General features: G+C 47.4%; 1 protein-coding gene across 8 annotated transcripts in view; it reads right to left on the reverse strand.

Annotated features, from left to right (window-relative positions):
* The window catches only part of Lama3 (laminin subunit alpha 3), a 240,987-nt gene that overhangs the window by 172,671 nt on the left and 53,132 nt on the right, over nt 1–15,184 (reverse strand). For all 8 annotated transcript variants that reach the window (XR_013429632.1, XR_013429633.1, XM_078030246.1 and 5 more), the window contains exons 3-5: nt 4,273–4,390; nt 3,456–3,574; nt 2,137–2,307 (exon numbers count right to left, since the gene is read on the reverse strand). Coding sequence is in view for 6 of the 8 variants with exons in the window: in XM_078030246.1 (XP_077886372.1) it covers nt 2,137–2,307; nt 3,456–3,574; nt 4,273–4,390 (408 nt within the window). In the remaining 2 variants the exon portion in view is untranslated. The remainder of the gene's footprint in view (nt 1–2,136; nt 2,308–3,455; nt 3,575–4,272; nt 4,391–15,184) is intronic.

Here is a 15,184-nt window from a genome sequence, read left to right on the forward strand (position 1 = left end):
TATTTGTTTGTTGATAAATCTGGATTTTGTATAATGAACATATTTCTCTTCCCGAAACAAATTTTATATCCAAAACTGTTGCACCTATTATGTGCAAACTACCATTCCAGGCTTCAGGAGGGAAGAGAGTATTTACAAAGATGGATCAGACACAGCCCTGAGGCTGCCGGGGGCCAGCAGTTGCTGACAGTTGCTGGAGTCTTGGTAGTTCAGGGTCAAATTGGTCAAAGTGAGGGATTCAAGCTCCACAAAGACCAGGCAGAGCCAGCTTCAGCAGAGCATCGGTCCCTAAACTAGGCCAAGCAAATATGCCTCCTCATTGCCAAGGCACCTCTCCAGGATGTTAGAAGCCTCGCCACCGGCAACAATAGTTGGTCCCTACTGCCAGCTCCCTCCTCCCCAGACTTGGCAGGAGACAGCGCAGGACTGGGGAAGAATGTGTGGCACTTGAAACAATCTTTCTCATTGAACCTTGCATCCAGTGAGAAAATTACCTGTCAGTGAGGAAGTCTTTGAATTCACAAGGACAAGAGGATCTTTGTATCTCTGTTGTTGTTAAGTATAGTAGTCTTAAGGATCCCTATTAATTTGATATAGGGATTCTCTTCTGGTTCCCTAATTAAAAACTGTTCGGGTGTCAAAGTTTACTCGTAACCTCTGACTTACGTGTGAAGGCATTAACAGCCCCCTGGATAAAGTCAGGGCTACCAGGGCTTTCCATGACAAGCTAACCCCAGAGGCTATGCTGACCACCACAGAAGTTTCTCTTCCCACATGTGTTAAGGGCAGCAACAGCAAGAAAGGAAGCACTCAGTCCACAGCATACAGAACTGTGTGACAGGACAGTTTTTGGTGTTTCTCCATTACAGAAACATCTTACACTGGGTGAGGGGTGTGTCAAGATTCTATACTTGGCATGCTCCATAAAAAAAAATTACTTAATGAGAAAACCCTGTGTTTGCCTAATTGAAAAGTAATATATACACAGATAAGAGTGCAAATCTTGCAACCTTGTAAAAGACAATTTATGGAGGGGAAAAACTGGTGAGCTGGAGCCAGAAATCCTTTGTAAATATTCATCCTTGGATGAATACAGTCCTCATCTGCATAGTCCCCATCTGCACAGTGGGTTCAGAGAGCAAAGAGAGCAGAAAATGCAAAAGGTAGGCCAGGCCACCTATACCCAATATGTCTGGCCTTTCTGGAAAATTCTCAAAATGGGAGCAAAACTTTTTTTTTTCTTCTCTTCCTTTTCCAGTCATTGATTCTACCAACATAAAAAGTCAAACTTTAGAAGATGTGCGCGGCATCTCACATTCACCTTTCCAGGTGACTTTTGCCCTGGAGTTGAATATTATGGGCTGCAATCATTGTATCTCTTGCTCTCTGGCTTCCTGTTGGGTTTGGCCAATAGGAGGCACCTGTGGGAGGCCAGAGAGTGGGAGAAGAGTGATTCTGCTGGCTCCTGTACCATTCTGACACCTGAGGACAAGAGATGTTCAGGGTGGACATCCAACATGGCAGAGTACCAATACTCACAGATATCTATGTTCTTCTCTACTCCACTTAGATTATATATATAATATAATCCCTAGATGGAGCTATATGACCAGATCTTGCCAGTGGAAAGGACTCTGATTAGGAACTGAGCTAGGTGACTTTTATCTATGCCCTTTCTTCCCTTATTGGCTGCCCTGGGGCAAGGGATCCAGGGGAGGACCCTGAGGTCCTACAGGATAGCTCTATCGCTAGATAGGAAGAGCTGGTGCCCTGAACAACTGGGTAGGGCCAATGCCACCATATTGGACTATAATATGAGCTAAAAACAAACCAGTGCTTTGGCACACCTCTGGGATTTGGGGAGCATTGATTATAATAGTAGTTAGCCCACCCAGACAAACACCAGACTGACTATAATCTTTGACCTTTCATCTTCTTTGAATATAACTATTTTTCTTCAAACAGCCGAACTCCTAATGATATCTAGGATTTCAGGCAAGAACATCTCCCATGCCCACATAATTACTGGCTGTAAAGGTTACTTAAAAGTGTTTAAGGCAATTAATTTCATAAACAAACAAACAAAAAGTAACAAAACAAAAGCAGCCAAGTAGCCACCTCCGAGACACTACCTACCCTCCGAGTGACAGTTGGATCCCGCTGCGCTTTGGAGATGAGATGTCCAAGCAGGGTGTTGGTTCGAAGAAAGCGCAAGCGGATGTTTGTTGCCTTAGTGAACTCCCGGAGGGTGTGGGAGAAAGTAAAATTTTTTGCACCTGGGCGACCATTTATCAAGGACACCACCACCTAAAATAACCACACAGATAAGGAGAGGAAAGTCCTTTCATCAACGTTTAACACACGTGACTAAAAACATACTCCAAAGCATTTGGTTGTTTGGCCCCATGAGATGTGTGTAGGTGGTCTTGGATCTTGTTTATGTCTAAGAGCATCTTTGCTAATTGCATCTTCCCTCCCTCTTCCTCCTTCCAACTTCTGGCACTATGTCCTTGACACTTGGGCTCTCCAGAGATGTTATCACTGCATTTTCAAACCCTTTGTTCTATCGGCATAGTTGTGGGACTGTAACACTATGAGATATTAAAGATTTAATGTTAAGTCTACAATTATAAGGTAATAACTTTGTCAACCTCTAGCAAAGAGATAAAAGTTGAAGTAATCTAAATGTCTAAATGAGGTTAGAAAAACTGACCAAAAAACAAAAAATCTGTATAAAGCCTAGTTTTTGTTTTAAATCTTGAGCTGGTGCAGTCTATGTCTCATCATTCAAAACATAAACTTCTCACCAAGTGGAAGACATTGGATATAGCTGCTCAAGTGAGAGCTCTCTACTTAACAAAGAGGAAGAATGACACTCTTAGGGGAAGTTAATTTGTAACTCAGTTCATTTTCATTGTGGCCTCACCATAACCATGGATGTCTCTGATTTTCCCCACCAGTTTGCCTACCTCCCTTAACAACAGCCAGGCTGATTTCACAAAAGGACCAAATGAAACTCTAAAAGGACAGCATTTTTTCTCCCCAATAGATGATGTCCACCCTGCCAAAAGGGGTCAGGGCTCAGCACTGCCCCTTACCCTTCATCTCCTCACTCATATTGAGAATAATGTGTGAAGAGGTGGAAGGGGTCATTACTCCAGTTACCAGTGACCCATTTTCTAACTATATTACCAGAAAGAAAAGCTCAAGACCTGTGGGCCTTGATTCTCAAATCCTTCAGGAGAATTCAAGACCCCAATCAGAATTTCCAACCCAACTCATTCTAGGAGTCCTTCATGTGATTCCTGTATCACCAAGTCTGAAGTACTTACTGGTTTCCATCTTAATCTATATTAGATCTACTTGAAAGTACAAATTTTCATGATTATGAAATATTTGACATCCTCATGTTCATTTCTGAGTCCCACCTCTCAGAGCTTCCTACATCTACTTACCTCACCATTTTCCAAAGGTACAATGCGGGAAAATTCAGTAATACAGAGTACGTCATCATCCCGGGTGATAGCTTTATTTGCCTGCTGCCCAAATTGTTCCAAACAGTCTCTTTTAGAATCTAAGAAGAAAATATTTTAATATTATAAAATTAAGTATTATCATTTTTTGGTAAATTGCTTAAGAAGTTTTGTTTCCTTAAGAAAATACATGAAAAGAGAAAGAATTAGAGAAGTCTTAGACTTTTAGGTGAAAGCTTAGAATAAAGTTTTTAATTCATAAAAAAAAAACTACAAAGCCGTTTCAGGCCACTAAACTCTGAGGAGCAATGTTTGGAGATGTGGTGTTAACTCCTCATGCTTCATGCTTCATGCTTCATAAGGCAAGTTTGTCCTCTAAGGAGGCTACATGGAAAACCCAATGCTCTTGAAGGAAAAATTCCTGCCCACCTCAATTTGTCATAGGATCCAGAGACACTGACATTCTTGAAGAGAAGGTAAATAATACCCTATACAAGATCCATAAAGATGGAACTTAGTTGCTAGTTCTGTATAAAGAGGAAAGAGCTTCTTTGGCTCAGTAATAAGTACCCCCCAAAGTAGTGACAAGAACTGTTATCATAAAAGGAGTTACAAACTCAGCTCTGTGTGTGGGATCCTTGGAATTCATACACACATGCTTGAGAAATGGGGATATTCTGAGGATAAGTTAAGTGGTTAAAACTGACCATTCACTACCCAGCTACATTGCAAGACTAATTTTCTAAGTAAATCCATGGTCCTGATTGGTTGCAAATAATTAAAGCCACTCATTACTTACGAGCAAAATACTGCCATGGTGAGTAGGTGTTTCCAAAGTCTACAGACCTTTCCAAGACCCAAAGATCAGGGCGAGGAGAATTTGCAAATTTGATTAAAATATAGGCCACATGGAAGAGCTGACAAAGCAAAAGAGATATCATTATTATTAAAGTCTTCTCATCTGTCCACAGCTTCAACCATTTCTATAGGATACTGATTCCTAAGGCAACACATCCAGCCACAACCCCAGTCCCAAGATGCATATCTTTTTTTTTTCTAACTGCCTATTGGACATTTCTACCTGGGTACAACTTCTCAAGTTTATCATGTTCAAAACCAAAATCATAATCTTTATCCATCAAATATACACATGAAGCACCATCTTTGACATACTTTAACCATTATGTCCTTGAACTTCAGCCAACCAACACAGCATCTTCAAGTCTACCAAGTCTATACCTCAAGTCTACATATCAGAGAAGTCTGCTGGCAAGCAATGGCAAAAAGTCCAGGACCAAGAGCCAATAGTATAATCTAGAGCATCTTCTAGGAGTGTTATAACCCCTGGGTCCAGGTGTTGGAGAGATCTGAGGTGATAGCTGTGGAGTGGGGTGATAGCTCCTTCTCCCCTGCCCCATCTCCACTGGTCTCCTCTTTTCCTGATTGCTTTTCCTCTTATTAATTTCTCCTTGTAAAAACTCTCATCACTCAGTACATTTTTATTTACCACTACCATTGCAGTGTAACTTGCAGTGGGTTCTTATCCAGTGCTCTGGCTCAACAGCAAATCCCTTCTGAGACTTGTATATTCAAAATGTTGCTGTGAGAGACAAACCCACATAGATACAGTCACCTGATACTCAACAAAGGTGCCCAAAACATACGTTAGAGAAAAGATAGCCTTTTTAAAAAAAAATGGTGCTGGAAAAATTGGATATATGTAAGTAGAAGAATGAAACTAGATCCTTATATCCCACATTGCACAAAACTCTAGTTAAAGTGGATCAAAGATTAGGAATTAGACTAACTTAGTAAGTGCTAGAAGAAACTTCAGGTCAATATTCTAACATATTGGCACAGGCACCAGCTTCCTTAATAGGACTCCTGAAGCTCAAGAAATAAAAGCAATAATCAATAAGTACGGTAGCATCAAATTTAAAAGCTTCTGAACAACAGAGCATGTGGAGAGAGCCTACAGAATGTGAGCATACAGAATGTGATAAAATCATTACCAGCTACTCCTCCTACAGGGGATAAATAACCAGCATACATAAAGAACTCAAAAAGATTAACACCCCCAAATCAAAAATTTCAATCAATCAATGGGCCAAAGAATTAAACAGACATTTCTCAAAAGAAGAAATATATGAAAAATATTCAACATCCCTAGCAATCAGTGAAATACAGATCAAAACTACATTGAGATTTCATCTCACTCCAGTTAGAATGGCAGTCATCAAAAGTATGAATAATAAATGCTGGGAAGGATGTGGAAGGAAAGGTACACTCGTACATTGTATGTGGGCCTGCAAATTTGTACAACCATTTTGGAAAGAAGTATGGTGATTCCCCTAAAGACTAGGAATGAAACCACCATAGGACCCAGTTATCTCACTCCTTGGTATCCAAAAATACATACTATAGGGATGCAGCCACATCAATGTTTATAGCAGCACAATTCTTCAGAGCCAAGTTACTGAACCAGTCCAGGTATCCATCAACAGATAAATGGGTAAAGAAAATGTTTTATAAACATATAATGGAGTTTTACTCAACTATAAAGAATTAAATTACCTGGGCTCAGTGGCCCACACCTGTAATCCCAGTGGCTCAGGAGGCTGAGACAGGAGGATTGCAAGTTCAAAGCCAGCCTCAGCAAAAGTGAGGCACCAAGTAACTCAGTGAGAACCTGTCTCTAAAAAAAAAAAAAAATACAAAAATTAGAGTTGGGGATGTTGCTCAGAGGTTGAGTGCCTCTGAGTTTAACCCCTGGTACCAAACCAAAAAAAAAATTAAATCAAGGCATATTTCTGGTAAATGAATGGAAATGAAGAGCATCATGCTAAGTGAAATAAAACACGCAAAATCAAGGGTCAAATGTTTTCTCTCGTAAGTGGAAGTAGAGCAAAATAAAGAAAAGTGGGGGACACCATGAAAATAAAAGAAAAATCAATGGAGCAGAGAAGGAGATTGGTGGGGGGGAGGAGGGACACGAAAAGGGAGGAACTATGGAATGAAATTGACCAAACTATCCCATGTACATATATGAACATATCACAGTGAACTTCACCTTCATGTATAGCTATAAAAGCACCAGTTTAAAAATAAATAAATAAAAGGCAGACAGTAGAGAGAGGAAGGGCAGCAGAGGGAGGGAGGGAGGAAGGAGAAAAGGAAGAACTGGGGACCAAATTGGAGTAAATTATATTCAATGCAGTATGATTGTGTCAAAATGAACCCCACTATGACGTGTAACTATAATGCACTAATAAAAACATTTTTTAAAAAAATGATACCGTGAGGCAGAATGAATGACCTCTGAAGAGTGCTCACTCCCTGGTTCAGGCATGTTAAACCAACAGACAGGAAGCCATCTATTCTTCCTGCTTCTATGGCTTCTAAACAGCTCCTCCTGTTCAAAGCCTTTCTTACTATCAGGCACTTATGTTTTTACTCTTTAGCCACTGAGACTACTTCAAAGTGCACATGAATGATGCTTGAGATTTACCGATATAAAGGAGGGCTCTTCATGACACTGGAAAGCACCAGGCTGTGGAGTTGCTCTAGAGAGAAAGGCAAAGTTGTACGTTTTCAAAGCAATAAGGTTTGGGGGTCAAAGATAAGGGGGCATAGATCTGAGATGCACATGTCTTTTCATGTGCTTTTCTAACAAACTAAAGACAGCTTGAATTTTGTGGATGGTTATTTAGGTAGAAATTCAAAGTCGTTTTTAAAACGATGTTTTAATAAGCAGATTCATAATCATAAAAGATAGTCTGTGACTTTGACTTCAAAAAACTTTCAGGTGGAGTAGGTAAGAAAATACAGTACCATCTGATCTTTATTGCTCTACCCAGTCTATGTTCTAAATCCTCTGAAATTACAGCTTGTGACCGTTCATCATTTATTCATTCCAGGGTCTGCTGGGATTGCATAAATGGTATAAATGAATGCATGAAAAAAAATTAAGGCTGTGTAGCTGCAACTGACTTCAAGAGGCAGACACCAGTTGCCAAAAACAGAGATGGAGATGAACCCCCAAAACTTTCTGCCCTGGTGCCTGAGCTAGGTTGTTGTAGAATCAACTCCTGGGGGGAGGTAATCCCTGCCCTGCCACCTACTGGCTGTGTAAGGGCAAGCACATCACTTAACCATTTGCAGATCTGATTTAGTTGCTCATAAATAATAACATAAGATAATCACAAAATATACGTAAATGAATAAGGAACAATACTAGGCCAGGCATAGTGGTACATGCCTGTAGTTCCAGCTACTCAGGAGGCTGAAGCAGGAGGATCACCTGAGCCCAGGAGTTCAAGATGAACTGGGGCAACATAGTGAGACCCCATCTGAAAAACAAAAAAGGAAAATCTATTTCATGAAAATTTTATATTCTCCTTCTTATAGAGCATCTGTCATCTCTGTGTCACGAGTTTGTTTTCATCCACTAAACTGCGACATCTTTCGGCCTTAATCATTTCTGTATTCTCAGGGTAGGTGCTGAATGCATGCTAAATTGAAATGAAATCAACAATGGGATAAGTGAAACCACAAAAGCCTACGTGAATGAATTTAAAGCTATATCCAAAATAAGCCTCTTATCTCACTACACATTACATACATGTCCCCCCAAAAATATCTTCGTTTATAATGAAAGTGAAATCAATCTGGCAATAGCTTTCTAATTTAATAAGCATATTGATCAATAAAGTAGCATTTTCTACTTAGGCCTATAGATTTATAAACTATTTTAAGTAGTTTATAAATCTATAGGAAAGGGCAAAGAACATTTTGCCATGTTTGTTCCCTACACATGTGTACAAACACATGCACACACACACACAATTTTTTTTTGAAAGTAAGTTACAGACATCACGACTCTTCACCCTTAAATATCTCCCAAATATATGGACATTTTTCCCACATAAAAATTTCATGCCTAAGAAATATTACTATTGAAACAGAGCCCTTTAAAATTAAAGGCAACTTCCTATTAACTGCTCTTCTACATTCCAAACTTCCTTATGGTGCAAGTGGAAACTGAGAAACCACCCCCTGGCCCTTCCAGGTAAGAAGGAACCTGAAACTGACAACGTTTTCTGGCTAGCACAGCTAGCTAAATCCAACATGTGTATCTCCTGCATTTTATTTAAGTAAATTATAACCACTTCTATAGAACAGGCAGAGAAACAATCGAGCTGCTTCTCTCCAACTGGACGAAACTGCATCAAATTCATTTTTCCTTTTTACAGAGTTTGCTTGTTTCTTATGCAAGTGGGCAGTTGAGTCCAGTCACCCAAGACCCAGGCAGTTTCCCTGGCTTGGCTGCTGGTAACTCTATGGTACAAAAATCTTATTTAACACACTGTTGCTATTCAAGTTTTCCTGATTCTCCTAACCCCTACTGTATCCTTATTCAAGAATCACAGAACGTTCCACAGTCCCAATTTGATCACTTTCTCCTGATGTGAATTGGGTGAAGAAGCATCCCTGGCCAGATCACAGCCTGGGCCATGCTTCCTTCTCACTGTGTCACATCCTTCTCGCTGTGTCACAGGCTGAGAAATAAGTACACTGTGACTGTGGGGAGACATTTTGAAACATTTACTTTTATTAACTAAATTATAAACATTCACTTTCCAAGCACAAAATACAAATAACAAATTATAAAAAAAAACACACTCAATTAAATTTATTTCATGGTTGGTGACCATTTGAAAAACCTGTAAAAAAAAAACAGAATTTTTTCTTCCTTTTTAAAGAAGAAAAGACACAGATAGAGTTAAACTAAATTCCATTTTCGTAACCTGGTTTGAAAGATTTTTACAAACCAAGGTTCAATCCTCATAATACAACCAAAGCCAATGGTGAAAATACAACTCAGCTGGCCTTAACAGGATGCTTTAATCCTGGTCCAAAGGAACCTCTGCCAATGGCTCCGAAGAAGCACTTCTATCTGAGTCTGTCATCGTGCTGGGCTGAAAAGCCAGTCCCTGGCACCATCAAAGAGATATTTGTGGTTTAGGTCTAAGAAGGACCCTCAGCAACCCTTACTGGCTCGCAGAAGCACGTGCTCCCTTGGAAGAGGAAACCTGGATCATTCCAGAAGATCTTTCAGGCTCAAGAGGTCCCGAGATCTCCTCTCACCCTAACATCTCCCTCTGAGCAGAAGGCCACTGCATGGCTGACGAGTTCTGACCATCCCAGGCTTCATGGGTCTTGTGTCAACAACCTTCTCTGGGCAGTCCTCTTCCCACTGTGGGGGGATTTCGACCCTTCATCCCACCACCCAGCATTTAAATAACTGACTCAGGCTCTCTCTAAGCAATCAAGATTCAAGTCAGCAGATTAGGGTGGAAACTGGAACCAAGTGAGAGAAAAGTCTCTTACTTCCTGTTTAAAATAACCCAAGATGAATTAAGTTATAGTTAGATAAGAGAAATACATTCTGGCATGCTCTGGCACACTAGGGGTAACAATTATGTACGGCATATTTCAAAGAGCTGGAGGAGAGGATTTTGAATGTTTCACCACCAAAAAAAAAGGAAAAGATACATATATTTATCCTAATTTGAACATTACACAGTGTATTAATTTATCAAAACGTCACATGGAGTTGGTCACAGTGGCACACACCTGCAACTCTCATGCCTGTAATTCCAGCGGTTCGAAGGCTGAGGCAGGAGGATTGGGAGTTCAAAGCCAGCCTCAGCAAGGCCCTAAGCAACTCAGCAAGCCCTGTCTCTAAATAAAATATAAAAAGGGTTTGAGAGGAAGAACATGGCTGCCAGCGAAGAGGCAGCACACAAAATGCCTCCGTGGTAAGGGGATCAGAGAGACTCATTAATACACCCACATGCGTCCTGCTGGGAAACTTCAAGCAAATTTCCTCTGAAAGGAGACCTTCCTGGAACTAGTAAGTTTAATAGGAGGTGTTAGATTGTCACAAAATACTGAATCTCGGCAACCCAGAGCAGGGGCACAGTGCCGCCGGGGGCCGCCGAATGGCCGCTGCCTACACATTGCAGTGAGCATAGGAGCGGACACTAACCGCCTGGACCCCTGCGAGCGGGCTCTGTGAACCCAAGCCGACCGCCGCCCACGAGCGGCAGCGAGTTTAGGAGCAGGCGCGACCCGCCCGGGTCCCGCGAGCTGGCTCTCTGAATCGCAGCTGGCGCAGGCCACACGCTGCACTGTTTTTGGGAACCATTGCTGCCTGCCTGGATCCACGGGCGGGCCCTGTGATCCCAAGCCGACCGCCACCCACAAGCGGCAGCGAGTTTAGGATCAGGAGCAACCTGCCCAGGTCCCGCGAGCTGGCTCTCTGAATCGCAGCTGGTGCAGGCCACACGCTGCACTGTTTTTGGGAACCATTGCTTCCTGCCTGGATCCCCGCGGGCGGGCCCTGTGAACCCAAGCCGACCGCCGCCCACAAGCGGCAGCGAGTTTAGGATCAGGAGCGACCCGCCCGGGTCCTGCAAGCTGGCTCTCTGAATCGCAGCTGGCGCAGGCCACACACTGCACTGTTTTTGGGAACCATTGCTTCCTGCCTGGATCCCCGCGGGCGGGCCCTGTGATCCCAAGCCGACCGCCGCCCACAAGCGGCAGCGAGTTTGGGATCAGGAGCGACCCACCCGGGTCCCGCGAGCTGGCTCTCTGAATCGCAGCTGGCGCAGGCCACACGCTGCATTGTTCTTCGGAACCATTGCTGCCTGCCTGGATCCCCACGGGCGGGCCCTGTGAACCCAAGCCGACCGCCGCCCACGAGCGGCAGCGAGTTTAGGAGCAGGCGCGACCCGCCCGGGTCCCACGAGCTGGCTCTCTGAATCGCAGCTGGCGCAGGCCACACGCTGCATTGTTTTTGGGAACCATTGCTTCCTGCCTGGATCCCCGCGGGCGGGCCCTGTGATCCCAAGCCGACCGCCACCCACAAGCGGCAGCGAGTTTAGGATCAGGAACGACCTACCCGGGTCCCGCGAGCTGGCTCTCTGAATCGCAGCTGGCGCAGGCCACACGCTGCACTGTTTTTGGGAACCATTGCTGCCTGCCTGGATCCACGGGCGGGCCCTGTGATCCCAAGCCGACCGCCACCCACAAGCGGCAGCGAGTTTAGGATCAGGAGCAACCTGCCCAGGTCCCGCGAGCTGGCTCTCTGAATCGCAGCTGGTGCAGGCCACACGCTGCACTGTTTTTGGGAACCATTGCTTCCTGCCTGGATCCCCGCGGGCGGGCCCTGTGAACCCAAGCCGACCGCCGCCCACAAGCGGCAGCGAGTTTAGGATCAGGAGCGACCCGCCCGGGTCCTGCAAGCTGGCTCTCTGAATCGCAGCTGGCGCAGGCCACACACTGCACTGTTTTTGGGAACCATTGCTTCCTGCCTGGATCCCCGCGGGCGGGCCCTGTGATCCCAAGCCGACCGCCGCCCACAAGCGGCAGCGAGTTTGGGATCAGGAGCGACCCACCCGGGTCCCGCGAGCTGGCTCTCTGAATCGCAGCTGGCGCAGGCCACACGCTGCATTGTTCTTCGGAACCATTGCTGCCTGCCTGGATCCCCACGGGCGGGCCCTGTGAACCCAAGCCGACCGCCGCCCACGAGCGGCAGCGAGTTTAGGAGCAGGCGCGACCCGCCCGGGTCCCACGAGCTGGCTCTCTGAATCGCAGCTGGCGCAGGCCACACGCTGCATTGTTTTTGGGAACCATTGCTTCCTGCCTGGATCCCCGCGGGCGGGCCCTGTGATCCCAAGCCGACCGCCACCCACAAGCGGCAGCGAGTTTAGGATCAGGAACGACCTACCCGGGTCCCGCGAGCTGGCTCTCTGAATCGCAGCTGGCGCAGGCCACATGCTGCACTGTTTTTGGGAACCATTGCTGCCTGCCTGGATCCACGGGCGGGCCCTGTGATCCCAAGCCGACCGCCACCCACAAGCGGCAGCGAGTTTAGGATCAGGAGCAACCTGCCCAGGTCCCGCGAGCTGGCTCTCTGAATCGCAGCTGGTGCAGGCCACACGCTGCACTGTTTTTGGGAACCATTGCTTCCTGCCTGGATCCCCGCGGGCGGGCCCTGTGAACCCAAGCCGACCGCCGCCCACAAGCGGCAGCGAGTTTAGGATCAGGAGCGACCCGCCCGGGTCCTGCAAGCTGGCTCTCTGAATCGCAGCTGGCGCAGGCCACACACTGCACTGTTTTTGGGAACCATTGCTTCCTGCCTGGATCCCCGCGGGCGGGCCCTGTGATCCCAAGCCGACCGCCGCCCACAAGCGGCAGCGAGTTTGGGATCAGGAGCGACCCACCCGGGTCCCGCGAGCTGGCTCTCTGAATCGCAGCTGGCGCAGGCCACACGCTGCATTGTTCTTCGGAACCATTGCTGCCTGCCTGGATCCCCACGGGCGGGCCCTGTGAACCCAAGCCGACCGCCGCCCACGAGCGGCAGCGAGTTTAGGAGCAGGCGCGACCCGCCCGGGTCCCACGAGCTGGCTCTCTGAATCGCAGCTGGCGCAGGCCACACGCTGCATTGTTTTTGGGAACCATTGCTTCCTGCCTGGATCCCCGCGGGCGGGCCCTGTGATCCCAAGCCGACCGCCACCCACAAGCGGCAGCGAGTTTAGGATCAGGAACGACCTACCCGGGTCCCGCGAGCTGGCTCTCTGAATCGCAGCTGGCGCAGGCCACATGCTGCACTGTTTTTGGGAACCATTGCTGCCTGCCTGGATCCACGGGCGGGCCCTGTGATCCCAAGCCGACCGCCACCCACAAGCGGCAGCGAGTTTAGGATCAGGAGCAACCTGCCCAGGTCCCGCGAGCTGGCTCTCTGAATCGCAGCTGGTGCAGGCCACACGCTGCACTGTTTTTGGGAACCATTGCTTCCTGCCTGGATCCCCGCGGGCGGGCCCTGTGAACCCAAGCCGACCGCCGCCCACAAGCGGCAGCGAGTTTAGGATCAGGAGCGACCCGCCCGGGTCCTGCAAGCTGGCTCTCTGAATCGCAGCTGGCGCAGGCCACACACTGCACTGTTTTTGGGAACCATTGCTTCCTGCCTGGATCCCCGCGGGCGGGCCCTGTGATCCCAAGCCGACCGCCGCCCACAAGCGGCAGCGAGTTTGGGATCAGGAGCGACCTGCCCAGGTCCCGCGAGCTGGCTCTCTGAATCGCAGCTGGCGCAGGCCACACGCTGCATGGTTCATGGGAACCATTGCTGCCTGCCTGGATCCCCTCGGGCGGGCCCTTTGAACCCAAGCCGACCACCGCCCACAAGCGGCAGCGAGTTTAGGATCAGGAGCGACCTGCCCAGGTCCCGAGAGCTGGCTCTCTGAATCGCAGCTGGCGCAGGCCACACGCTGCATGGTTCATGGGAACCATTGCTGCCTGCCTGGATCCCCTCGGGCGGGCCCTTTGAACCCAAGCCGACCACCGCCCACAAGCGGCAGCGAGTTTAGGATCAGGAGCGACCTGCCCAGGTCCCGTGAGCTGGCTCTCTGAATCGCAGCTGGCGCAGGCCACACGCTGCACTGTTTTTGGGAACCATTGCTGCCTGCCTGGATCCCCGCGGGCAGGCCCTGTGAACCCAAGCCGACCGCCGCCCACAAGCGGCAGTGAGTTTAGGAGCAGGAGCGACCTGCCCGGGCCCTGCGAGCTGGCTCTCTGAATCGCAGCTGGCGCAGGCCACACGCTGCATTGTTCTTGGGAACTATTGCTGCCCGCTTGGACCCCCGCGGGCGGGCCCTGTGAACCCAACCCGACCACCGCCCACACGTGGCATCCAGTTTAGGAGCAGGAGCGGCCTGCCTGGGTCCCCGCAGCCCGGCTTTGTGAACCGCCCACATGTAACATCGAACTTGGGAGCCGTTGCTGGCTGTCTGCCTGTCCCCCCTCCCTCCCCCGGGCTGGCTTGGTGAACCTCAACCAGCCGCTGCTCACACGGCGCAGTGAACTTGGGAGCTGGCGCTGCCTGCTTGGCTGCTTGGGCTCCCCGCAGACCAGCTCTGTGAACCGCCGCTGGCTACCGCCAAGCGGCCGCTGCCTACACCCTTGCAGTGAGTGGGGGAGCAAACACTGCCTGCCCGGCCCCGAGGGCCCGACTCTGTGAACCTCCTCTGGCGGTTTGGAGCTGCAGACGACCACCCTCCACCTGCCAACCCAGTGCTGCAAACGACCCCTGACCAGCTCTGCAAAAGGCCCCGCCCACACAGCGAACAGCAGGAAGGGAGACCCGCCCAATCCTGGAGGAAGTACCGCTGCACAGTGATTGACTCCCGCCTACTGAGAGGAGAAACTTGGCCTGGTGGGCATAGCTCCACCCACTGGAAGAGCAGTTAATCGAACTCTAGGACTGCATTTATAATTTTTTTTTTTTTACTGTCTTTTTAAATGTTTTTTAATCCATCTTATTTTATTTTATTCTATTTTTTAAATCTCATTTTCCATTTCTACTATTCTTATTTCTCTTTAAATCCCTTTTAATCTTCTATTCTTTTCTATCCTTCTTTTCTCCTGTCTTTACATCTCTTTTTAATTTTCTTATTCCCCCTTCCTTGAATTCTACCTGCTTACTCTTATTCTCTTTAGTGACTTCTACCCATCCCTTCTAATACCTTTCCTCCCAAGCTTCAAATATATTTATAGGAGTAAACAGTAACTCAGCAGTCAAACAGAACAAGAAACAATATGAACAGCATGAAAAAGCAAGGAAGAAAAGGAGTGCAAACAATGCAGGG

The sequence above is a fragment of the Ictidomys tridecemlineatus genome, chromosome 13 (genome assembly GCF_052094955.1).
Source record: "Ictidomys tridecemlineatus isolate mIctTri1 chromosome 13, mIctTri1.hap1, whole genome shotgun sequence".
Lineage (NCBI taxonomy): Eukaryota > Metazoa > Chordata > Mammalia > Rodentia > Sciuridae > Ictidomys > Ictidomys tridecemlineatus.